The 27,564-nt window shown below is 35.4% G+C and overlaps 1 protein-coding gene across 6 annotated transcripts in view; it reads right to left on the reverse strand.

Annotated features, from left to right (window-relative positions):
* LOC306866917 (A-kinase anchor protein 13-like) overlaps positions 1-27,564 on the reverse strand; it is a 99,564-nt gene that overhangs the window by 19,342 nt on the left and 52,658 nt on the right. For 4 of the 6 annotated variants that reach the window (XM_079412359.1, XM_079412360.1, XM_079412358.1 and 1 more), the window contains exons 9-17: positions 14,249-14,336; positions 13,458-13,591; positions 9,434-9,753; positions 7,654-7,701; positions 7,080-7,139; positions 5,303-5,489; positions 4,387-4,483; positions 2,415-2,439; positions 1,694-1,808 (exon numbers count right to left, since the gene is read on the reverse strand). In XM_079412359.1, coding sequence (XP_079268485.1) covers positions 1,694-1,808; positions 2,415-2,439; positions 4,387-4,483; positions 5,303-5,489; positions 7,080-7,139; positions 7,654-7,701; positions 9,434-9,753; positions 13,458-13,591; positions 14,249-14,336 — 1,074 coding nt within the window. The remainder of the gene's footprint in view (positions 1-1,693; positions 1,809-2,414; positions 2,440-4,386; positions 4,484-5,302; positions 5,490-7,079; positions 7,140-7,653; positions 7,702-9,433; positions 9,754-13,457; positions 13,592-14,248; positions 14,337-27,564) is intronic. The other 2 variants (XM_079412362.1, XM_079412361.1) reach the window with 1 other exon arrangement.

Raw genomic sequence — 27,564 nt, forward strand, 5'->3', positions numbered from 1 at the left:
GCTCCAACAGTCACATACCAAGATTGTGATCATGTGCAAGCCATAATGGGAAAACAACAACAACAAAATATTGGCAGCATTCAACTAAAAGGATTAAAAACTGTCTGATTCATTCTTAATATCCAATACCTATTAATAAGTAAAATGTTGCTGTACGTTTACTGAACTAAAATTCCAGTGAGTATGGCTGCATGGCTTAATATCATAACATCAGGAAAAAATTATTTGGCTACAAACAGTATAGGAAGGAAGAGGGTCAAAGTGCCCTTCCCAAAAAAGTTTAAACATGGCTAAAATGTATAAACATGTCTAAGCAAGTTCAAGAATAATAATAACAATAATAATAAAAAAAGCACCATTTCAACAACACAAGTGATTTATGTAATTCACGCCACTCTCAACTGGGGCAAAACAATGATCTCAGGAAGCCAAAAAAAGGTGGCCAAGCCACTAAAATAACATCACAAATCAAACCTCTAAAACATCAGAAAAGAACATCAAACAAATGTCTATTTTTAATATACATGACTAAAAAAAATTAAGCATCTGCTCTTTGGTAACACAGTCTTACCTCCACCAGACCACCAGCATTCTTGATCTTCAGTGACCGACCCTGCGGTAAAAACCTACGACACAATGTAGACATCCCTGATGCAAGGTAGCCAGTAAGTGCACTGGCCTGAAGGTACGGCAGATGAGGTTAAGAGTCTGTCTGCACAAACACATAAGTTCCCATGACGGAGAGCAGGCGAGCGAACCAGCCAGAGGAAGTGACTGCAGTTTCTTTCGGTCTACTTTCACATTGGGGCTCAACTTAAAGATACAGTGCACTTCCTTTTACCATAGACCCTCCCTAGTACAAGAGGCAGCTTTTGGTTTTTGTTGTGACATTTAGCTGATTCAATATAGATCGAAATTCTAATCAACACTGCAGTTAATTCAGACATCGAGTGACCATGTGACATCAAACAATTAAGATGCATCCTGTCTACATCACTGGCCTAGTTACCAACATGGCACTGTGTTTAAAAAAAGCATGAGGCAAATTAATGTGTAGGGTTTTCTTGGGTAAAAACTAAAATGTGTATAAAATCCTAAATAACTATATTTAAAGACATAAACCATATATGGTGCCCCAGCTGATTTATGTGGACATAAAAAAAATGTCATGAAGGTTCTCCGAAACTGTGAAGTCATAGATTTTAACATGTATTTGTTTTCACAGAATCGCATGAGCTGTAAAGCTTAAGTGTTAGCGAGTATATTTAAACAGAGCCATAGAGAGACCACAGCTTGCTTCTACATCCTGTTGCACTTCCCTACCGCGAGTCCTTGTACGACAGACAGAATGTGCACAAATTTGCCTGTGCAAGAGCAAACTCTGCAAGCGCTCTAACAACTTCAGTGCTGGGGTTGCTGAGAGCTTTCACACCATTAGCAACCTCATCATCTACAGGAACCACAGGAAGAAAACCTGTGGTTAAAAAAGCAGGTGCATGCTGCTGCACCAAAGAACACCATTAGATCAGCATGTTATGTAGCAAACTAAAACGATGACATTTGTTTCCACTAATAAGGTCTAAGATGGTTTAGATAAGCCTTGAAGGAAATGCATTGGTTTTAGAGCAGTACAATTTTAGTTCGACTACCGCTGAGAAACATACACATATATACAAATAACATGTATACCAACCTTGTTCTTCTTGCTCATCTTGCTCTTGATGTAACTGAAGGTCCTGCTCACTTTGGTTCCTACAACTTTTCCTTCACTGTCACTCCGCAACGGCCCCGGATCCTCCTCTGATATACTAAATGAGACAAAAGATGATAAATGGGTAATGGTATTTAAAATTAGAATTAGTGTGCCTCAAATCGTAGTATGTTAAAATGAGTGTGCCAATGGTACGCACTGCTTCAATTCACTCCAGGAAATTAAATGAAACACATTGTGGATGATATTAACTGTGACAAGACGACTAACAGGCCAGTTATGCGGTGACAGAATGCATGTAATTATGTAATGTAAAGTGTGCGTATGATTTTGTTACACACTCAAAGGTATGTACATTTTCTTCACAAAGAGAGTACATAGATTGCATAGATTAAGTATGCGAACTGAGACACAGCATGCGTATATTAAGGTCTGTCAGAGCTTGGGCTTTGCAGTTATATAGCAGTTCTGTCTTCAGTATATAGCTTTGAGTTTAAATCTGGCTCAAAACATTTCTTGGTTCCATTGCCACATAATCTGGCTCATAATGTTTACTCTCATCTCATCACCTATCCATACCAATAAAACTGACAAGAAAAAAGCTAAAAAATATATGATTCAGATATGAACATAATAAATATTACAAATAAATAAATACTTGGATTTTAGCATAGCCAATTATCATGTGATGCAGGGGTCGTACCTGTACTCTAACGATCCTGATGTACCTGTGAAACGAGAGAAAAAACATTGATTAAAGTACATCGGAGACAAGACTACGACTAACTAAACGACATAAACGAGACCACAGAACAACATCTGACATTATTAATCACTTTTCAGTGAGCCTCAGGAGTTTTGTACTTGTACAAAAATAAATTACACAAGACGTTTTATGGCGTGAATAGACTCTAAGGCGCATCCCTGCAGAGAACAAAAGCAAGTCTTCAAGCAAAACACTACATGTGTACAACACTCAAAAAAGCTTAAATAAAAACTTATGCACTGTACTGCAACCACAAAAGCTTAACTGTAGGACATGAAATGATTGATAATGTTTTGCAAGGACTGGAGGAAACAGGCTCAAAGCTTTTTTTTGGCTTGTATAATGATTATGCTGTGTTTGTACAATAGTTTTTTATGATGTGACAGATGAGTTTGGCTTAGATATATGTTCAGTTAAAAAAAAATTATTAGTTCCAGTGTTGGTGTAGTTACTGCATTTAGCCTTTAGGGGCAGTATAACTTACTCTGTATAATAAGCTTGAAAAAGAAGAGCTTTAAAATGTCAAATGATCCTGGAGCTAAGACATCTAAAATTACAGATACTGATTTGTAATGCTTTTATACCAAGTCACATCTTAAGAAAAAACAAAAAAAAAATGAATGACTTGAGCAAAATTATGTGTAAAATACCATTTTTCTGTCAGATGAGGGGCTGAGAAGAATTTGAATTAAAAGCATTGCAAACACACACACACGTCCGCTGTACATACTTAAGCACTACTGTGTTACAGCAGCTGTAACAAACCTCAGTACTCAAGGGTGCACTGTACTTTGAAATACCTGTGCCATTAAACCACATGTATTATAAATCAGGAAGCCAGTTATAACCTTATTAATTCTTAACGAGTCTTAACTTTCTCAGAAAGATTCTCCTCAAAATTCTGTTGACTGTACAATAAATGCATCAGCAGACAACACGCACATCATACATGTAAGTTCATTAAGTTATTGCATAGAGAATTTTAAAAGCTGTTTCATTATTTTGGCACCTCAGTCATTTAGTATACATTTTTTATAATTTTGTATTAACCCATAAGTAAAGTAAGATAAATCCAAGTAGATAAAACACTTACGATCAACAAATTTCAACATTGTCATAAAACTCAACACATGGGACAATATAGTTAACATAAATAAGTAAATTTTTTGAATAGGTGTTTTAGAAATAATTTCAATGAGCCGATCTGATCAATAATTTAGTGACACAAGGGAGGTAGGGGGACACACTTCATATTAAGTAGGGGTCGGGCAGGGGCCACGCCAGGCATTGTGGGGTATTCTTTTACTTACTGACTGCCTCCTCCTCATCACTGGATGAAGAGCCAATAGAAAAGAGTGTTTTAGATTTGGGGAGCATGGGCGAGATGCTGAAGGAGAAGGAGATTCGTCGCTTGGGTCGCGGCCGTCTGATTGCTGGTGGGTTCCAAGATCACATGAGCAAAAAAGATCAAAGCAGGCATTATAATAAAACTGGGTGCTAAAACACTGGCAGTAAATGTCCACTCCCTTAAAGTGACACCACAGTGAAAGGGAACCAAGGGAAGGTCCACATCTGATGAGTTGAAGAATACCAACAATCCCAGTTGATACAGGATTTTTTTGTAGTATAAAGATCCCAGGACACGAAATCGGGTGTTAGATATGACTGACAGGAGATGAGTGATCAGTGTGTGTTTATATATGACCGAACATTTCCACTCCTTATCTTACCAGAAGAGACCAACAGAGAAAACAAAACTCTGAACTCTGCAACATCTGATCTAAAAGCACTTTTGAAGGTTATAAAATTGTTTTAAATGTGTAAAATATGGGATTCAGAGCAGTGCTGCAGAGCACAGAGTGACACAATGAGACACAGGAGAGAAAACTGAAGAGGTGTGTAAACTCACCATCCAGATCTTTCTGACTGATGGCCAACATGGAGACAGACTTGGTGAGAAAGGGTTGTGAAGGTGGGACACATCTTCGTCCTGACTGGATGGACTTCTGAAAACAGGGTAATTACATGCAATGAAATTAAAACTAATAATTTAATTGGAAAATCTGCAGATTAAATCTAATTCAGCATACTAGAACTAGAACTGACACATTGCAGGTTTAAAAAACAAAAACAAAAAAAGGATTTCCTTGGCACAAAGCCTGTCAAATAATAAGTTAATTTTCTTTCCAATTGTCATTATCAAATGGACATTGACAGTCGATATAAACTGTTGTTGCATGTAAAAGAGATGCAAAAATATATTTTAAAAAATTGACTAAATGTTTACACTGTTGTTATAACACAACGAAAAATGCATATAATATATTGGTTTATAATTTTTTTATTTTATAATACAATATTTTTATAATAATAAAAATAACCACAATAAATAAATAATAAAAAATTATAGAATTTATAAAAATATAAAATTTTAAAATAATTGAAAAAATATATATAGGTAATCTAAATCTACTTACAAAACACATACAAACTAAACTGATATACTATTATAATATTAAAATGATAGCATTGGAATACAAAAACATCTAATTCTACAAATTGAATTAGTTTAAATGGTTTAAAATATACTCACTAAAACTATAATAAACTAAAATAATACATTATTTTCAATATTATACCATACAAATTATACAATATTAAAGTAAACAATATGGTTTTAATGGTTGAAGTTATATAGTTATCATTAATAGAGTTGCATTAACATAGATTTCAGCTGATGTAAGGTGACAGGTGCTTATACACAGTATATGCTTTTTACAATGTCTATGAATGCTGCACAATCAATCAGATTTTTAGATCTTCACCTGACTGTCCAAACTGCTGCAGTCGCCCAGGTCTGATTCCTGTTCCTCTTCTGTCAGGGACACAAGTGAGTCTCTCTCTTCTCTGTCCAGCTTCGACGGACAGTTCGGTTCCTGGCTGGCCTCCCCCATGCACTGATTAAGGCTTTTCCTTCCTTCCTTCTCTGCTACAAGTCCTTCCAAGCTGTAACTGTGAACATACGCATATTTGATTATGCTTGAATTTTATTGCGGTTCAGTGTTTCTCAAAAAAAAAAAAAAAAAAAAGTTGAGATGGTGACTACATGCACACCAACTCACCAAAGATCTTTTGCCTTGTTATGGGTGACATTTAAATACATGCAAGATAAAGCTGGACGCAAATCCATTCAGATTCACATGCACAAGAATCAAATGACATCGAACAAGTCTACTAGCAAATGACGAATACAAGTTTCACCTCAGTTTATGAAAGTTGCCGACGATGACTAATGCAATATCCACTGACTGCTATTTATGTTTTATTTATTTAGTCATTTAGCAGACGCTTTTATCCAAAGCGACTTACAAATGAGGACATAAGAAGCAATCAAAACCAAAAAAAGAGAAACAACGTGCAAGTGCTATTACAAGTCTTGCTTAGCCTAACGCAGTACAGATAATTATTATTATTTATTTTTTTAATAAAAAGCCATATAGATAAAATGAAATTAGAATAGAGAGTGCTAGAGTTAGAGATAGTTGCTATATGCTACAACTAGCCTTTGACATTTCCTCAAAGCAAAATCATTCAAGTTCTGCCACAGAAATAGTTAGCCATTTTCCACATGGTGAAAACTAAATCTTAAAGTGTTTGAATACTAAAAAATTTAGAAAGTCACTGAATTAAGTATCAAACCAAACAGCATATAATTTAAAGAAAAGCAATCAAGCCAATCACTTCAATAAAAGTTATTTGTTGGGCTTTAAATGAGAAAATCAACTAAATATACAGTTAAAATTAAGACTACATATATTTGGATACTTCTGGTTGTCAAACATTATTAGTGTGTCATGTTTGGCTTTCACATTGTGAACTTGAGGGCAAGTGACTTGTACATCCATTTTAAGATCACTTGGTTAAAATTAATGACAAAAATTACTCAGAAAAGTGAAGTGAGTGCTGAAAAAGCATAATTTGTTTGCGGATGCTACTTGGTATCATTACATGTAATGAAATTCAACTTAAGTGCAGCATAAGTATCCAAATACTTTTTAGGACGAGTGTATGTACAAACTACCTGCTAAAAATATATACATATATATTTTATAATACAATTATTTAAATTTACTTTTAAGAGAGCAGCTCAATATAAGTGTGATGTGTTCTGAAATTCTTTCTAACAGGAAACACTCGAGTCACAATATGACAAAAAAAACATCTCACCTCTCATCAGGTTTTGAGATCCAAATCAGTATGTTCGTCATAATTCACATAGATTAATACCTGCTGTGATACTGTAGTTAAATCTACATCTCTAGCTAAAAAAATTCATTTAAGTGGCCAGTTAGTCTGTCTCAGACAATGAAATCAACGGAAATGACTGCAACAGTATTTGTGGTCTCAGATGTTTGTCCGGAGAGTCGAGAAGACTAAACCATAGAGAGGAAGTAGACTAAAACACACACAATGCACTATGAACACGTATACACCACTGTCTTTACAACACACCATTTGTGCTCATATCAAGCAATTCATGCCGTTTCATACCACAACAAGTAGTTTAAAGATTGTAGACACTTCATCTTTGTCTTCCTTTACCTTCTTCCATTTATTTCGTCGTTTTCTGAGTGCAGGACAACTGAAGGACACCAGCTCATGCTTCATTGAGTGCATAAGATTCAGGATGATGGATGGATAGATAGATAGGTAGATAGATGGAAGAAGGGATGTGCAGAAAGACACAAGGGGAAGTTGTTAGTGCAAGGTCTAAAAGAGGCCCTTGAACGTTTAATTATTACATATCTTTATTGAATGCAACAACAAAATGTGAACTTATTTTTTAGATAGTTGGCAGGGAAACTGAAATAAAAATTAATAAACACTATATATAATAAAAAAAAATGAAAGTCAAAAAAAATAAAATGACAAACTTTTTAAAACTAAGTTAAAGTGAATTATTTGGGGGGGGGGGGGGGGGGGGGGGGGGGGGGGTCAAAATATTAATAAAAACCATAATAGTATCTCGGCAGGTACTGTATTTACGGGATGGTTTGGATGGGATCTGTTAGTGATATATATATTTTTTTTTTTTCTCCAATTTTTTTTACATGGGCCGTTCAGAAAGGATTTGGAGAAGCCCCTGAGTGGAAAGAGTGAAAATGGATGGTGGTACCTTCTCCTATGACCCGCAGACCTGTGATCCACTTCACCTCGTGCCGTACTGGAAAAAGTGATGGATGAATATGATGAGGAGAAGATAAATGAACAGAAATAATGAACCAAAATTAATATGAAGAGCTGATGAGATGATTGACAACCTTAAGAATGTTTACTAGGATGATGAATAAAACAAGAAGAAAACAGTTTTGTCTATACTAATAGCTGATAATTATTCATTACAAATATTTATTAAATAGAAACATTTATTAGAATTACTAATGGAATAATTACATTTAAATTAATAGAATCATTTTGTTATTAAAACTTTCTAAAATAATTATTGTTAATTCTAATAATTCTGGCCAACATAATAAAATTATTCTGGTTTTGCTGAGTCTTTTGGTTTAAAATAAATATATAATGAATATTGATCAAACACACACACACACACACATATATAAATGCACAATAAATAAATAAATAAAAAAATTGGCAAAGAACAGAGTTTACATAAAAATACCAAAAGAAAAAAACCACACAACCATGGTGTAAACCAAGATGTTCCTCTTTTCTGTCTTTGATTATTAGAGGTCATCTGAGTGTTTATTATGAGCAGGAATACAGTCCTGTGTGACCTAAATACAGCTCTTTCTCACAGAACAGCTGCCTGCTGACACAGCCCTCAGAGGAAGGGCCCTCACACTGGGATTTCCCTTCCCAAACACAGTCACATACAGACTATAAATGATTCAGAGCAGTACACAAAGCTGAAGTAATGCCAAGATGATGGGACAGAAACCAAAACTAAGCGATTGCAAGTACAAACTCAAATGTAAAGCATATACTATGCATGTATCTGATTGCATTATCAAGACAGATGCAATGAATTATTCAAGAGCAGGTGGGCGGTTTATTGGTAATGCTTTGATCCTATTATCAGATGATTTACAGGAAATGAAAATGCCGGGTGTCTGACACATTTATAAGAGAAAAAAAAAAAAAAAAGTGACGAGACGTGCAGGCCAAGTTTGGAAACTCATACTTGAAATCGGTCTTCTGCATTTAACCCATCTACAGTAAGTGCACAAAACACACATACATCCGTGCAGTGGAAAAACAAACTTTTACTAAATATATTCTTTGTTTCTTTACATGTAGTGTTTCTCTTATTTATAACATATTATTTTGTGATATTTAATTTCACATATTAAAGAACATTAGCCTGCTATCTTGGCATATTGTTAAATAATTAGTCTGGTAGCTTAGCGTACCGCTAGTCAAGCTATCTTATTGCTAGAAAATAAAAACTTAAAATGCTATATTTTAGTTACCAAGAAAAAGATACCAGGATATGTTTTTGAACACTGTTTGTGTGCTCTCGCAACATATCACTATACGATTAGCCTGGTAGCTTAGCATAGCTCTAGTCAAAGTGTTTGAACAGTCATTCTGAAGGCTACCTTTCACTGTTCAAAGGGGTTCAGGATTTTCAAATTTTGCACCACACTGGACTCTCTGCTGAAAAGAACAGCTAAACTAGCCTATGCAGGTTGGCTTATTTTAGCTGGTTTAAACTGGTCACACTGGTCTCCCAACCTGGGAAAGCTGGTTTTAGCTGGTTGGTCAGCTAGTCTTCCAGCCTGACCAGCTAAAGAAGTGGTCAAAACCCCTATAAGATCAAACCAGCTATGACCAGGCTTGAAGACCAGCTAAAACCAGCCAACCCTCTTAGGCTGGTTTTTGTATACTTTGGATTCAATCCAAAACCTTAATTTTTAGTGGTAGAGATTTACCTGCGTTGACTAATCTCCATCTCCCTCGCTGAATTTTTGCCTGGGCCCCAACTGTGCCTGCGGAAAGGGGACAGGGACCGTATGGAGGTACGTAAAATGTCCGACCGCTCCGGGACCTCTGTCAAGCGGTCTTTTTTCTCTTCCTCCTCTGTTTCTCCTGACGCTCCTGGAGATGTGGGTTTTTCCTGACAGGGGTCTGAAGTAGGAGCTTCTGTGCTAGCCTGAGAGATGGCGCTAGGGGTCCCGAGGCTGGAGGTGTCGTCTGTGGAGGATGAGTAGGACATGGACACACCGCTGGTGATTGTAACGCTGTCCTCGGCCTTTGATGGAGAAAGAAGAGTAGAATTGGAGTTGGCAAAAAACAAAATCACAGTTGATGTTTGGTGACAACTAGGAGGACTGGGATTTTGGACCAACTTCTCAAACTGACATAGCAAAAAAACATAATAAGAAAAAAATTGCACGTTGCACCTGGTTAGGACAAGCACATGTGAATTCTGTAATTGACCGCCGATGACGTACCACCTTTACATCTGTAGTTTACATACAAGCAGACTTTTTTTTCTGCAAACCCCATGAAGTCTCGGAGTTCTTTCCATCCTTGTAAAGCTTACATAACATAGAAACACACAGCTCTGACACTCATTTCCATTCACAGCGACTCATTAGTTTCCTCGCATGCTGAGACCGCAGCCAAGCAGGGGTGTGGTGAGCTAGCGGCTACATTACACTAACCGTAATATATGACTTTATGAGCTTTGGAAGGGAAAATAAACACTTCCAGAACACAAGTCAAACTCAGGTGAAGTGACTCTACCTGCTTTCGAGGCTTGAAGAAACTGTAAGCAAGCTACGCAAATTTCCATGTACAATTCCAGGAGAAAAATAGGCTTATTTTGGGGTCATCTTAATGCTAGTGTACTACACATTTTTCTTTTCTGGAAAAAAAACCTGAACAAAGACAGTAATGACATTTTGTTCAAAGAGGTATTTACTTTTTTTTTTTTTTTTTTTGCAAAAATATTCATTGCATCTTCAATTTGTGTTCAACCTAATTGGTCAACCATTTAGCTTTGTATGAGGCTAGCTGCTGACATAGAACTCGGATGCACTGCACCTTGCTTACAAGCAGAGGAATGTACTCGTATGCATCGTGGTACTCTTGTGAACTAGGCATGTGCAGAAGGGGGGGAGCCTTCTGAAAAATCAAAATTATTCAAAATTGCCCTTCCCAGACAAATAGCAAAGATATTGTAGTCACTAAAACAAAATGCATTTGAATTATAATTAACATGACGTGTAAAAAACGGTAACTAATCGCTCAAAAATGAGAAAATTCCTGTTTATTTTTTACATATCTGTCAATCTGAGGCGTTGCTATGGGATGCGTGCCGCTTGCGTTTTGCTTGACTGACTGATATTCCACAGTCTGCTTGGAAACCTAGGCTCTCAAATATAGTTTGTTCAGTGAGTGGGTCACGGAAGGAAAAAAATAAACCAAACAATACTTAAATTAAATTTTATCATTAAATCTAGTGTCGATGTAATTACAAATCCATATATTATATATTTTAGAATATTTCATAATTCATCGGGTGTCATGTATAATACACCAACCAATCACGATCTGGCACAAGTTCAAATTTCATTGGACAATAATGTGAAGTGGAGCGGTCATTTTCTGTTCTCATTCATAAAACCGTTGAAAATTGCATGGGACAGACGCGCTTATTTGTGGATCGATATGGATCTGCGGTTTGTCTCATTTTATAAATCAAATTACTTCGTTGCGAAAATAGATGCTAAATGACTACAAAAGCATGGCACAATGCAATAATTTTAATCAGTATTCAATTCACTACATTTATGTATGATGCACCGTTTACTATTTCATGAAACTACCATAGTTACTGAAGCTCAAGTGCCACCTACAGGCCTATTATGTGAAGTGTAGGCTGGTGAAATGGTGACATGAAAGGACTTTATTATATTACCATTTTGATAATTGTGCAGCATTATGAAAGTGTCTTATGCTCATCAAACCTGCATCTATTTGATCAAAAATACAGAAAAACTATAATAGTGAAATATTATTAAAATTTTAAAGAATGCTAATCTATTTTAATATACTTTAAAATATAATTTATTTCTGTGATTCAAAGCTGAATTTTCAGCATAATTTCTCCAGTCATGATCCTTCAAGAAATCATTCTAATACGCCAATTTATTATCAATATTGGAAACAGTGGTGCTGCTTTTTATTCATTTGTTTATTATTATTATTTTTAATTTTTGTGATACTTTTTTGGGGTTCATTGATAAATAAAAAATGGAAAGAACAGTATTTATTCAAAATAGAGATGCCTTCTAACAATATCAATCTTTACTATCACGGTTTCTATCAATTTAGCAAATCTTTGCTGAATGAAAACGAATAAAAAAAAAAAAAAAAAAAAAAAAAAAAAAAAAAAAAAAAAAAAAAAAAAAAAACTTACCTCAAGCTTTTCACCATATATTGTAACAAAAGTTATTTTTTAAATAAATGCTGTGCTTTTTAAACTTTTTATTAACCAAAGAATCCTGAAAAAAGTATCACATTTCCAACACTGATAATAAATCAGAATTGCATAAAATGTATTTTAAAGTATATTAAAAATTCTATCAAATAAATGCAGGCTTGATAACCATAAGTGACTTCTCGCAAAAATATAAAATAGTAATGTATCCAGACTTTTGACCTATAATTTATTTATTTATTTTTTACATTGCCCCTATTTTACATTTGAGCCTCTACCCCTGAGGAACTCTCTGCACGTCCCTGTTGTGAACGCGTCGAAAACTGACACAGAAGTGAAGAAATTGTTGAATAAAGTCGTAATTTTTATTTTCTTTGTGTCAAATGGACTGTTTTAATGATGTCCTTACTACCTTTCTGGGCCATGCACGTGTCAGTTGTCTACAGAGCACTCGGATTTCATCAAAAATATCTTAATTTGTGTTCTGAAAATGAACGATGGTTTTAACGGGTGTGGAATGTTATGAGGGCGAGTAAATAATGACAGAATTTTCATTTTTGGGTGAACTATCCCTGTAAGTGCATCATCCGGGTTTTTAAAGTGAACTTTTTAGAATTTTCAGTGTGATGGTACTCGTACAATTAATAATACAAAACGTCACGGAATAAGCGCACAAGTACGATATTTGGGATGCACCTATAGTAATAGCTAATTAGCCTGCTAGCTTAGCTACTATATAGTTCAACAGCCATGTTTCAGAAGTAAAAAATATATATTTAATTTTCTCCAAAGAGTTATTTTATTTTTAACGACAACTTTAAATACAGACCAACTGTGAACTGAGGTGATTCACCTCAAAGGTATTCTGTTTGGTTCATGGCTAATTACTCTGTAACAAAGACTTTCTTATAAAAATCCCTTTGGGGAATACTTTCGGAAACAAATCTGCTGAAAAAGTGGGTGGCCACTGTTGTACTCTACTTTTAGAGCCTCAACTATGGGCAGAAAAACACGTCCAGCACATAAACTTAGGTTAGCAAGCATTCTACATAAAATTACACTTGGGTTAAGGGTATTACCCCACATCCCATGGTAACTAGGAATTACAGAAGCTTCAGTCTTCTTTGTGACTTGCTAAGAACAACACTTAAGTGTCAAAGTCAAAAATCTTTAAATTAAAGCAAGGAGTTTAAGGGGTGGAAGATTCCTTGGGGAAACTCTTAGAGCAGTTAGGATGAAGCATGTCTGAGGATGAGGTCATAATTATGGCTTTGGCCCACTGATATGCTCACGTCACATGACATGACGTCAGTGGAGCAAGATGTTGTGTGTAGAGGAGCACCGCTGAAAATGAGACATATTACATAACCACTTATCTGGCCGAGACACAAGCAAGGGGTTCCTCACATGGTAAAGAGACATAGAAACAAAACAAACAGCAACTCTGCTTCGAAAAAACAAACACAGAATTGGGTGATATGGGAAATGCAAGACAAATTCGAACCCACCTTATTATTAAAAATGCTGTCATCGCCCAAGTCCTGGCTAAACAGAGAGTCGCCATCGCTGGCGGACCCTCGCATGGTGCTCGCTGAGTCTTTGTGATGTACGCTCTCGGGTGAGGGGGTTGAAGAGGGGAATTCTGTAAAAAAGAATTAAAAAAAATATGAGAGAGCTGAAGAGCAACAGAAGAATAATAAATAGAAAAGAAAACAGACCAGACTCTACTCTCATGGACATTAATCATTATACAGCGAGTCTGAAAGTGACTCATTTCAATCCATTGTGTTGCATCTCTGCTCGCAATCGTCGCAGACAGGATGTTGATGTCATCTACTTAAATAGATAATCTTATTTGATTAGTGGAGTCTTTTGTATCGACAGGAAGACATTCATTTAGTCTTTAGAGGATGTGTATGCCGTTTCCCATGCGACACAATGTGGGCACTATTTAGATTGGACACACACTGACAGACGGTCTGAGCAAAGACGGCATCCTTTCTTTGTAGAGTGCTGGAAGATGTATAAAAGAGGTTTTGTGTTTTTTTCTGGATGTAACTTTTAACAAACAACTAGACCGACGTGATGCAACGTTGTGTTGTTGATGTCAAATGCCGTACATCAAATTCTGTGGTAAATTCAGTGTAAATTCATGCATCACTTGGAAGAAGCTAGACAAATTACGCAGATGCCCACATGGACATCCTCAAAAGCCACTAACATTTGAGTTGCCACTTGATATTCAATGCAAAATGAGGGTTTTGAAGCAAAACCAGTTTAGAAGCACCGATTTGGTTACCTGAAATCACTGAAGTGGATTTCTTCTCCTCGAGTTCAGCATCTCGACTGGCATCAACTGAATAAAACGTCTCCGTCTCTCTGTGGATCTGCAATGACAAAATCAATCAAGTTTAGGGTGTCATTTAATGTACAAAATAATTTGATTTACAAATTTTATATTTGATTTTGTATGTTCTGATCTTAAAATACGTATACCTATCAAAAAAAATTACATGTTTAAAACCATTATAATCTAAACACAGAATAATTTCAATATTTATTGTGCACAGATGATTTATATAATATCAAGTCCTTTAGCTGTGTCGTCACTTCCACCACAAACACCAATTCTGTCCCAGACGTTTCTCAAAAGTGCATGTTTGAGATAAAATACTGCATGAGATATGCAAAGTGAAAAGAAAACAAAGAAATATCAAGGTACAGATCTTGTTATTAACAATATATATATTATAACCAAGACAAAGATTCCACCATTTTATTACAAAACTGTTTAAAATGTAATTTTCCCAACTGTCATTCTATCACAAAATCAAATTAAATTATTAAATGGGGATATGGCGGAAATTGCATTAGTCGGTTCAATACAAATGAACAAAAAAATTAGAAAAAATTATTTTAAAAAAGGTCTCTAGAGCCTATAACTAAAAACCATTTATATATTCTCAGGTTCTTTCATCTGCTAAAGATCCTGACGCATCGGGTGAAAGATGATTTCCTCTGCTACCTAAACTCAGGACAAGTGTGTCAATGGTTTCGTCTTGGACAGCTAAAGCATTTTCCTTTGACCACAGAATTCACTTTCTTGATGAAGAAAGGCGCTCGTGAACAGAAATATTAGCAGTGGTAAGAGCATCTACCTCCTGAGAGTAACGTGGTTGGAAACCCTCAAGGCTGTGATTTGGGGCAGGAAGGGTTTTCTGGGGGCATGTGTGGGGGGCGTTCAGAACAGACCTAGAGAGGAATGTGACCCACATATAAACATCACGGCCCACTAACGTTCAACACAGAGCTGCTGTGAACAGGCCATAGAGGGTTAGCTTGAGGCCACTGTGAGGATGAAGTGGTCACTATACACTTTTCATTTATCAAACTTGAGGCCTATGCATGCCATATTCATAAAAAATTAAATTAAAAAATATATATACTAAAATAATAAATTCATATAAAACAAATAAAATAAAATACAAACATAAATAAAATTAAATAAAATATATAAATATTTTGGATAAATGTAAAAAAAAAAGTACTTCTTAAAAAGGTACATTTTAGTTAGTCTAATATTAAAGAAAAGCTCCAACACCAGCTGTAAAGTAGCATAGAAAGATCAAAAGGCCATGAAAAAGAAGAACGTCCCTGTGGAGGAAACAGAAGCTTAGAAACCTTCCTGTGCAGCTCATCTGTATGACCATCATCAGCTCCATTCATGACTGATTACACCCACCCACCGCCCATCGGGAGCATGTGACACACGCTCAACTCCCACGCTTAGTGTGTACCCGCTGTGTGCACGCACGTGTGTCTGCATGGCTGCTGGTCATAGGCCTTCTTTGTTTGGTCATTGGTGGATGGACACTGGTCTAGTGTGGCAAGCAAGAGGGGAGTGGGCTTTTTTCAATAGAGCCGTCAACAGCTGCAGCCTTTGAACTCCGAGAGAGGGAGGGATGGAGAGAATGAGAAATAAACACAAAAAAAAGGAATAAAATGGGAGGGGGGTGGAATAGCTGGTTCAATTTGTTTAACCCTCTAGGGTCTGAGGTAATTTTGGGGCCCTTGAGATGTGTTGACATGCCTTGATATTTGTGCTTATTTCAGCTACTTATAATATACTATTGACCAACATGTATTTTTTTGGTATTCAGCACAAACTATGCTACAATAATATGTGACCAAGGTGGAAGTACATGTTTGCATTTGTTAGAAAAAAATATTATGCGTGGTTAGTAAGTTTTGAGGGAAAAAATGTAGCTGAAATAAGGCCATAAAACCCACACTAAATCATCCTGAATAAGACTTTTGTGTAATCAGTCTTCTAGGCTAGAATATTTACTTCACAATTATGTGAAAATCATTCAGCTTACTCATTCACAGAAAACAATATATTGATTTAAATTTAGATTTGGTCGTGATTCTCTGACCTGTGATCTTAATGCCAAAGCTGCAGGTTCGAATCTAGACTGCAACGTGTCCCAATTCCGTTTCCTTCATTTCTCACTATTAATTTTCAGCCCAAGGACCAAGAAGCAAAAACAAACCAAAAACAACAAAAATAAACCAAGCAATAAATAAATAAATAAAAGCCCAAACAAAACAAAAATAAAAAAAAAGTCAAATAAAAATAAATGACACCAACAACTAAATGAAAACAAAAAAGAAAACAACCCCCCCCCCTCGTCTCTCTAAAAAAAAAAAAAAAAAAAAAACCTAATAACGAAATTTAAACAATGAAAACAACAAATAACTAGAAACTAAATAAAACTAAAATAAAACACAACGAAAAAGCCCAAATAAAATAAAAAATAAAACCAAAACTGAACAAACTTGCCACAGTTTTGCCCCTTTTATTTAAAACTATAGGAATAAATGAGAGGATGGGATCAGTAAATGACACCAGCTGGATTCAAACTCTTGTTGCCTGCCACCACATACAAGCCAGGCAACATTTTTGATTGTTTTAAAGATCACACGCCATCATGGCATCAAGAATAGTAATTCAGGTCTGTAATGTTTCACTGCTGTTCATGACAACATGTCATTCCCAACCACAGTAGGTCCTGACAGGATCCAGACAGAACCGAGGGACTCACAACACCAGCTGGAACTCAGACGAGCTAGCATGTTATGAGAGAGATCAGCCTCAATCTGACAAAGAAACTTAAACAAAACCATACACACAAACAGAATGCACACTGTCCCCTTCAATCTCTGTTATGAATGATAAACTTGCTTTCGAGTGGGAATGCAAATGAAAAGTCTCCAGTTCAGAGCACTCAATTTCAACCGATTAAACACTAGTTATCAACACTTATGGCTTTGTGTATCTGAATGTATACTAGCAAATGCTCAAAAATGTGTTTATGCGAACAAATTTGCAGAGAACCAGAAATCTAGCTGGGTTACTGCTCTGATATTTTATGTTAAGTTTCACAGCTTGGTAATAATGGTAATGGATGTAGCAGACACACAGAGAAACACTTCCAACCAGACACCGTTTCAACCAATTACTGAATGAGTCGTGAAAACCACTCCACAAATGTGGCACATTGAGCCAGTGTGCAGTAATGGAAAGCTGTAACGCCTCACACTGACCGAATGCTCCACTGAGAGCACTTACATGTAAACATGCCATAGAGAGGAAACGGTCAGCCAGAGTCCTGTTCTTTGATCATGACTGGTTTGATGAATTTTATGGATACATGCTTTAAGGATAACTTACAAAGAACTAAATCAAGCATAAATAAAGGTTTGTTTACTACACACATACTGAAGCAGTGTTTTCAGCCTCTGCCGCCTCTATACATGAACAAAAGAACATAATAGAAAGACACTTCATGAACATTTTACCATTTCTTTGAGTAAAACTATCGTCATATCATATATAAAAACAGAAACGTAAAGGTCTTCACAGCAACCCATCAAAATAAAAGTTCAGTTTAACTTGAACAAACCGTGACAGTAATATTACTAAATGTAATGATATTACTACTAATAATAAAACTATTAAAATTTTATTTTTAAAGGAATATTTAACAGAAAAAAAAACATTTACCAGATTTAGCAGAAAAATGTAAATACACAACAACAATTAGATTTTTTTCTCAGAAATACTTTATCAAAATTTAATGAAACCATTAAAATGGAATGCAGAAAATTAACGGAAAACAGAATTTAAATTAAAACTGAATTTAAGAAAAAAAAAAATAGAACCTTAAAAATTGAATTTTTGTTAAACGTTTATTAAATTGCTGTTAAATATTGTAAGTTTCATGATTTCAATTAATAAGACATGCTTTTTGATTAATATCATTAAAACCACTAAACAGAGTCTAGAAAAAAAAAACAGAATTTGGGGGTTGGGGGGCATATTTCTACTACTAATCTAGGGCGTATACGGCCCTAGATTAGTAGTTGACTGGTCATGTGATCAAAATATCAGCCACCGTAAGGCTACTAATATCACTGGTAGTGTTGTCAAAAGACCCGGTACTTCGGTACCAAGTCGGTATTAAACAAATGAAAACGTCACGGTACCGGTGGTACAGAGTATCCGGTCAACCCGGTTCTTGACGCGTAGGGCCGTATGCTTTCCGCGGACGGAAATGCGGAACCTAGATTAAAAACAGAACTTGCAGTTTTATACGGAATGTCATGAAATTTGTCAAGGTTTGGATGAACTAATCAAAAGTAGATCATTACACTTGTTTAATGTTTGTGTTTTACATTCTGCTGGCCAAAAATCAGCATGGATATATTTTTTCGTTTTCTAACTATTACCCACAGGCATACTACAGTATTGAAGCAGATTATGTAGGTTTACCATTCAAAATATATTTTTTAAGAAATTAATATTCGGCAAAGAATCATTAAATTGATCAAAAGTGACAATAATTTATTACGTAATAAAAGATTTCTATTTCAAAGAAATGTTCTTTTGAACTTGTATTATTAGAGAAACCTGCTAAAAATAAGAATTGTTTCTAGAGCATCAAATCAGCATATCAGCCTAAATTACATCTCAAATATATTCAAATAGTATTTTTAATCAAATAATGCAGCCTTTGTGAGCATAAAAGACTTGATATCTTATCGACCTCAACTTTTTCAACAGTAGTTTGTTATTCTGAAACCGTCAACCCACATTCAGAACACGAGACCCACATATAAACACACCAAAATATAGCACATAGCATATTATTATATTACATATATTTACGTTTGGTGTGGCCTACCGAGAAAAGATAGATGTTCTTGTGTTATTGCAACTCATGTCAGCCCAGGACTCTCCACTGGGATTCTGCCTGCAACAAGTGTACTTTAGATAAAAGCTTCTGTCAAATGACAACAACTTATCTGCATGCATACTCATAAAAAGCTCTAAATCAATATTAGCACTTAGGGCTGTCGCCGATTTTAGTCAACCAGTCGATTTTTAAAAATCGTCGACTTCATTTTGCTCGCGTCGACTAACCGGCAAAATACCGGAAGTGGGGCATTTCACGGACGAGAATCCATAAAACACATTTTTAGACTATTTTTCAAGGCTGCATGATATATTAAACCCATTTAAAAATCATAATTAAACATAATTGTGAATTCACAAAAGCTATGATTTAATTAAATAATTATATGCGACGCAGTTCACACAGTATATGCGCTTTAATTATTTCCATGCGTGTAGTTAGTTAAGCACATGCGACGCACAGCGGCATGAACAACAAAGCTATTGTTCACTTAAATCCATTTTTATTACTACAATTTTTATATATATATATTTCCAGGTACAATAGGTGTATTTAGCAGAGCATTCAATGAAATTGAATGAACAAATATAAAAATAAAACACTAGATAGACTGATTCCTAAAGCAACTGTATTAAAGTTTTTCAGTCAAGAATAGTGAGTGATTTTTCTATTTTGCGTTTTGTTGTTTTGTTAACGTTAAATGAATAGTTCCCCCCAAAATAAATATTCTGTCATCTGTCTGTCAATTCTGTCATAATGTTGTATTTTTATATCATCATTTACTCAAAAGTTGTTTTAAACCGGAATGAGTTTCTTTCTTCTGCTGAACATAAATGCTATTTTGAAGAAGGTGGAAAACCAAACAGTTGCTGGTCCTCAGTGACTTCCATAGGATTTTTCTTTCCTACTATCAAAGTCAATGTGGACCAGTAACTGCTTGGTTTTCCACTAAGTAAATAATGACAGAAATAAAATTTTAGGGTGAACTATCCCTTTAATGACAGTCGACAGCACGTTTAGTGTCCTGTCCCTTTAAGAGCTGCACGCATCTAATAAACAGGCACGCATCCGTTTCTCTCTGAACTATTTACTTTCATTTTAGAGATAACCAACTCAGTCTGTATGTAAACCTTGTGTGTTTTGACAGTATTAGCGCAAAATATAACTTAGTTGAGTAATCAGGCGCTGTTAGACAGGCGTTTTAGTGCGCGTGCTTCAGGTGTATGTGCTCAGAACAAGCGCACGTCAGACCAGCGCGCGAATTAAACATTTAACCAGAAAGGCTTGTGTGCAAATAATGTACTTTTGCGATCGCGAATAAGTGCAGTGTCCTGTCTGAGTAACTCTACTGCTGTATGTGGTGTTGTACAGTATATAGAGACGGCGGCGCCAGAACTGTATTTGACAATGTGCGCGGTAGCACGATACTACGATATTTCTTCAAAAGCAGATCGTGGAGACATTTTTATCGTCCACGATCAAAAATCGTCATATCGCACACCCCTAATATATATATATATATATATATATATAAATAAAATTATAGGGCCCTATGAAATCCGTTTTATTTCCAAATTTAGTTTTTTTTTTTATTTTATTAATCAAAAAGCCTGTCTAATTAATTGAGTTTTACAGTTTTATCTGTACCAAATTCTGTTTTCTATTATTTTCTGGATTCCATTTTAATTGTTCCATTACATTTGAATAATAAAAAAGCATCTCCAATTGATTGATTTTATATTTAAAAATTTTTTTTTTTTTTCAGAAATACTGCACATTTATATTTTTTACCTAAATAAATTCTGGTAAATGATATTTCTGGTAAATGCTCATTTAAAAAGGGTTTTTTGATTATAATTTTATTATTAGTAGACTAGAACGCGTGGATATGTTGTCATTCTCACACTATAATACTGAACTTTGATTTCAGTGATTTGGACTTTGAGATGGACACTTGCTTCTTGCACTCTATGTTGCACTTCACTTTTGCTTTAAAAAAGGATTTCATAGAAATTTGGATTTCATTTGGTATAATAAAATATTTTTAAGTAAAATTGTTGCATTTTTTTTTTTTTTGCGGGAAATTAATCGTTTAGATTAATCGATTAATCGAAAAATTAGTCGATAGATTAATCGAAATAAAAATAGTCGTTAGTGGCAGCCCTATTAGCACTGTCACAATATGATTCAAACTCTATCTCTACACTTAAAGACTCTCTGTATAACAACTCATACAGACAATACATGGTTTTTAATGCAAACGAGCTTTCCAAGTCTGTTTACATGCATTGGGAATCTCTGGATGCAGCCGGACACAGTGGGGCTTTGAACAAAGATCCCATTGCAGGGGATGATTTACGGCACAATAATGCAGACATGAAAAGTCATCAAGTAGCTCAAAGTGGCTTTATGATGCGTGTTGTTCCAGCAAATGTGACGTCGGGTTTCTACATGCACGACTGAAAGTTAAGTATCAGAATGAGAAGACATGCTGAATAAATGAACACAATGTTTAAAACCATGCACGTGATTGGAGAGGAAAGGGATTACGACAAAGGAGTGTTGTGCGGGAGTGCATGATGTAGGCTGTAAAAAGCCTCCATGCATTTCCCTCAGGCGTGGGGCTTAATTGTCTGTACGCCACTGGTGGCGAGTAAATGGGGCTTTAATGGGGTTCTATACACAGAACAACACAAGACTCCATTGACTGGCAAATCCAATGCCTCAAAAGAGTGAGATGGCCAAAAAGAGAACAACAGAAAGATGCACTTAGTAAAACATGATCCTGATGCCCTCTATGTGACCTCACCTGACATGCAACCCCATTTTGATGGTTTTGACTTCCTATGAGAACCAATGCAACAAGAACAAGAAACTACACTAAAATTGCCTTTTCAAAACAATCTCCTTCCTCTGGGGAATTACAGACACCTAGAACAGGTCAGGAGTGGCCAGATGAACTTTAAAATTTGATTGTTTTATTTTATTTTATGCAGAAACTGTAAGAAATGGTTGCCTATGCAAATTTCTAAGACACAAACTGTGTTGTGGGTGGTTGCTAAGGAATCAGTTTTCTTGTACTTTATAACCTGTTTTTTACAGCTATGTAAATATACTTTTTCCTGTTTTATTATTTGCCTTTTGGAAAAAAAAAAAACTAAAGTTGCAATTAGTGTTAAGGTTAAGGGTTTTGGGGCAGAAAAAACACATTCATAAGAACTATATTTAAAGTATGAGTCTATCCAGACTTTAACTGGTTATTTACAATGTTTTTAAATAACGATTTTCAACATAACTTTATATCAATTTTGATTTGTTCACACGTTTTATTCTTCAAACAAAAAATACAAAATAGTTCAAACATTTAGAAGAAAATGGTAAACAAAAAGGATGCAATAAACTGATCAAAAGTGACAGTGAAGACATTTGTAATGTTACAAAACATTTCAATTTCAAATAATAATTGTAATTCAACTATATCAATCAATAAACGCTATTCTTTTGAACATTCCATGCATCAAAGAATCCTGCAAAAGTATCACATTTCCCATCAAATTATTATATAACTATTTTCAACATTGATAATTATAATAAAAGTTGCTTAAATAGCAAATCAGCATATTAGAATAATTTCTGAAGGATAATGTGACAAAGACTGGAGTTACAATGCTGAAAATTCAGCTTTTACATTACAAAAATAATTTACATTTTAAAATATAATTAAATAGAAAACAGTTATTTTAAATGTTAATAGTATTACACAATATTACTGTTTTTACTGTATTTCACACTTTATTTTAAGGTACAATTCTCGCTATTAACAAACGATTAATTATGACTTTTGCCTCCAACTCCTAATTTGCAGTTTATGAATAGTTAGTAAGGTAGTTGTTAATTTTAGGTATTGTGTAGGATTAGGGATGTAGAATATGGTTATGCTGAATATATGCTTTATAAGTACTAATACACAGCCATTATATTAATAATAGGCATGCTAATAAGCAACTAGTTAATAGTGAGAATTGGTCCCTATTCTAAATTGTTACCTATGCCAAACTTTTGAATGGTAGTGTATGTATCTAAGGAAAGAAAGATGAAATTTGAGGCAAAGCGTCCTTTGAATGCTCTGGCTCTGATAGATACAGCTGAAATCCAAACACATCCATGGTCTAATCATGGAAAAGAAGATCGTTGAGATGCACTATAATTAGAGATGACAGAACTTCCGAATGGCTTATGAAACCGAGCTGTAATCCACTGAGTGTGGAGTGAGACTGTCCACAGACTGTGGTCTGAGCCGGTCATTCTGGACACATTCCACAGATATGACGAGCCGTGGAGACAGGAAAACCTATGACATGGCAGTGGGCACCAGAGGACGTTAATACAGTCTCACAGATACGGTCTCAAAACAATCACACGCCATGTTCATACTGCAAAAACGCTTAACAGTTAGCGACTTTGATTTAGCATGGTTCTCCTACCTGTTTCTTGCAGGTGGTTCTGAGTAAAACATCTGTGAAATGACTTAAACGAGGTGTTAAATAGCCATTTGGCTTCTCGATCAATATCATGGAGGTCCCAGTTGAAAGGAATATGCTGCAACAAAGGTTTGCGTCAATGGGAAAGTGCTCCCTTGGGTGCTCTTTGAGACGGGTGGTGGACAACCTGTCTTTCTCAATCCTCACTTAGTGCTGAACCGGCACCTGTGGCCCAGTTTCTTACCTAAAAAACGGTTTAACAGCCCCTCTTCACTTCCCACCACAGATGCTAAATGTGGACTGTATAGTAATATATCACCTCACAAATATAAGCATATATATATATATATATATATATATATATATATATATATATATATATATAAAATGTTGCTTTAAGGTGATAAAAAGAGCCTTTCACTTCTGAGACCATCAAGCGGACTGTAAAATTCACAAGCAGTCTAAAGTATTTACACACCCTTTAAAAATGATCTACAGACTATTTGATAAAACCACGAAAAGAAATTAACAGGGAAAAGGTGCAACAAATAACTATTCAAATTTTATAGGAACTTTAAAATGCAATTAAACTAATCATGGATTCATGTATGGACGTACCCTATGCGAAATTGCTGAAATTAAATTATATAAATTATAACATATTAAATCCATAAAGTTATATTTTATAGTATTAAAAACAAATTGAAATAAATTCTAATTATAGGACCATGCAAAAATATTCAGTGTTGTCAATAAATTAACAACAGACCACATTAGCTGATATTACAATATTTTGAAAAATCAGCATTGGGCAGATTGAGCTTGGTTTGGCCAGCAGACAGAAGTCACAAATGAATAGTAATATATTACACCAAATATGGTTTAAATTTAGACTAGAGGTAATTTCATTTCAGCAAGTTCAATATATATAATTTTCTGTTATTAAATCATTCATGTCATTAAATAAATAATTTATCATATGTCCCCCTGAGAAACCTATATCAGTCACATAATGTTGAATATCAATTAAATTTGTGTCTCATCTCTCATTTTGCAAAAATGAACAGGAATCATTAAGTCATTTAATTTATACCTACTATAATTCAGTTTTTTTTAATTAACTCGCCCTCCCAAATAATGATTCTCAGAGCTGCTGCCAGCTCACGTCAGATGATGGAGAGCAGAAGGAAGCAGAAGAAGTGAATGGTGATAAACAGGCAGTGAAGCAAGCCTGCACCAATCCACTTATCAAGAGCCTATAATCGAGGGGTCAGACTGTGGAAGGGCCCTTTACATGTCTGGCTGTGACCTTCACCGATACAGTACCAGACCAGCCACTAAATATACAACCTCCAACATACTGACGGCATTCCAGCCAGCGTCCCTACTGTTCCCACACGCACAATATCTAAATTAGGACACAGTACACTACTGTTGTTGTTATAAAGCCTTTGCATTTCTAGATAAAGCTTTCTATAAAGCTTCTGTATTTATACGATGAAAATAACCTTATTTATAGATCCTTTTTGTCCTCAAAAGAAAATTGTGCAGGGACGCTTTTGCTAATGAAATATATACGTATTGCTTTAAAGCTTTAGAAGAAAATATGGACAGAGAAGTCTCAGGTTTCAACATTTGTTTGACAATTACTTTATTTGTAAATAATTTTTTCCTTACTTATACATAATGTCCTCAAAAAGGACGCCGTCTCAACTTGAGATATTTTGTCTCTAAAGTGTCCATATGAAACATCCACGTTGCTTTGAAACTAAAGAACAAATCTAAATCCTCAGTCTAAGTCTCAGGTTTCAACGTTTGTTTGACAACAAACACTTGAGGGAAAAAAACGGTTACGGAATTACTCCAGTCTTCAAACTCCAGCACGTCTAGAACAAAATGTCAAACCCAACAGCCAGCGGACAACGGTGGCCAAAAATTGAAAAGCAGGCCTCATCGTTCCACATCCAAAACTGAACTCCACCCAAGCCAAGCAGCAAAGCTCCAGAGCTCTCTCACACACACCCCTTCGACTCCACATCGCTCAGGGCCAACACTAATCAATGCAAGCACGAGTCCTGCAAACAATGATTTTTAACAGACGAACTCAAAGAACACAACTACTACTTGTTTTTAGTTTCGTACCTTTATCAAAACCACATCCACGGACCTCTCGCCCTTTGCGCACAGGCTATACCTTCGCCGGTGTCGCTCGTACATCTTTTCCAGGAGTGAAACGTCAAGGAGAAGAAGAAAGTGCCGTTATAGTCCAACATGAAGCCCGAGACTTGTGGAGTTCCCAGTCAAGCTTTGGGAAAAATGAGCAACTCTCTGCACATCTGCACCATGAACCAGCCCCGTTCTCACTCTCCCGCCCTTCTTCACACACTTCTTTCTCCCCTCCCTCCCTCTCTCCTTTTTCCTTCTGCACACTCCCTCTCTTTTTCTGTTGCTGGCTTTTCTTCTGCTCTGAGTTTTTTTTTTTTTTTAACAGACTCACCCTATTGCAGCTGATCTTTTCCTTTCCCCCTTCTTCTCTCTCTCACTGCCTCTCATCCCACCGTTTCCATCCTTCTCAATTTTCACATATAAAGCTTCACGTCTTTCCCAATGTGCATCACTGTGTGTTTAAACTCTGATCAGTAAACTGCGACCAAAGAGGATGAGGTCGTCATATACATTCGCTGATAAGACACATTTTCATCCTTCAAACAGTCGACTGAGATTCCCAGACTCTACCTAGCATTGCGTGTGCTTTGAGCTGTAAGATAAGGCTTTTCATCCAAGTAAACACTCTCTCAAAAAGATTGTGTCGTGATAGAACATAATACACTGTTTTCAAGTATAAGTTGCAGTAAAACAGATTTAGCTTAGCACTGATGCAACCCTGCATCTGTATAGAACCATCAACCGACTAACAGCCATGGCAACCGTTTCAAATGACGATGAAATGATAAATGCTAAAAGGCCAGAGCAAGGGCTGATGGGATTCACTGGCGTTTAATGCAATTTAGGTGGTGCGAGGAACTCGAACTTCTGGAAAAGAATAAGTAGTAAATTATCTTGGGTTCATTTTACACAAAACTCAGGAGATAAGGATTCATGTAGAAATACCGGTTCAGTGTTGTTGTTGATTAAAACTATTATAAATACTTTATATTAATTGAGAAAAAAAAAGCTGGAATAAAATAAAATATAAATATTAGATGAAAAACTTCAACTAAAATAAAGCAAGCTTAAATTGCTAAAATTAAAATATAATTATTTTAAACAAAAACTGATAGTGACAACAAACACGTAACAAAATTACTAAAATTAAAATGGAAACGGAAAATATAAATTTAAAAGCCAATTCAAAGTATTAATAACTGCTATAATAGTATATAAATAATATTAAAATAGCACTTGCTTCTTGCTTCTTAACCACTGCACAATATATAATTGATTTGGAAAAAACACAAAACTGAAATATTGCATTACTGGAAAAAATAATTCATTGAATTAACTAAATTTTTTAAGGTAAGTGGTTGCAATCAATTTATTTTAGCTAGATTTAAATAAACAAATTTAGTTGACTAGCTTTCAACTTTTTTAATTAAATGTAGCTAAAATAAATTGTTTGCGACCAATTACCTTAAAAAAAATTTGTATCATTTTTTTCAGCGTTACTTAAAACTGGACTACAACATGGGTGGTAGCATTATGAACCTGTTGTTGGACCAATGCATGCCGAATTGGTTAATACAGCACTGTTTTAACACACGTGCTTGGGAGTTCCATCCACCATACAGTATAATGAGGGTGTCACGGTGTGGGTATATATAATTTTATACAAAAACACACAAAACAGTCACACAGACACACCTTGTGCACAAAAA

The sequence above is a fragment of the Barbus barbus genome, assembly GCF_936440315.1.
Source record: "Barbus barbus genome assembly, chromosome: 48".
Taxonomy (NCBI): domain Eukaryota; kingdom Metazoa; phylum Chordata; class Actinopteri; order Cypriniformes; family Cyprinidae; genus Barbus; species Barbus barbus.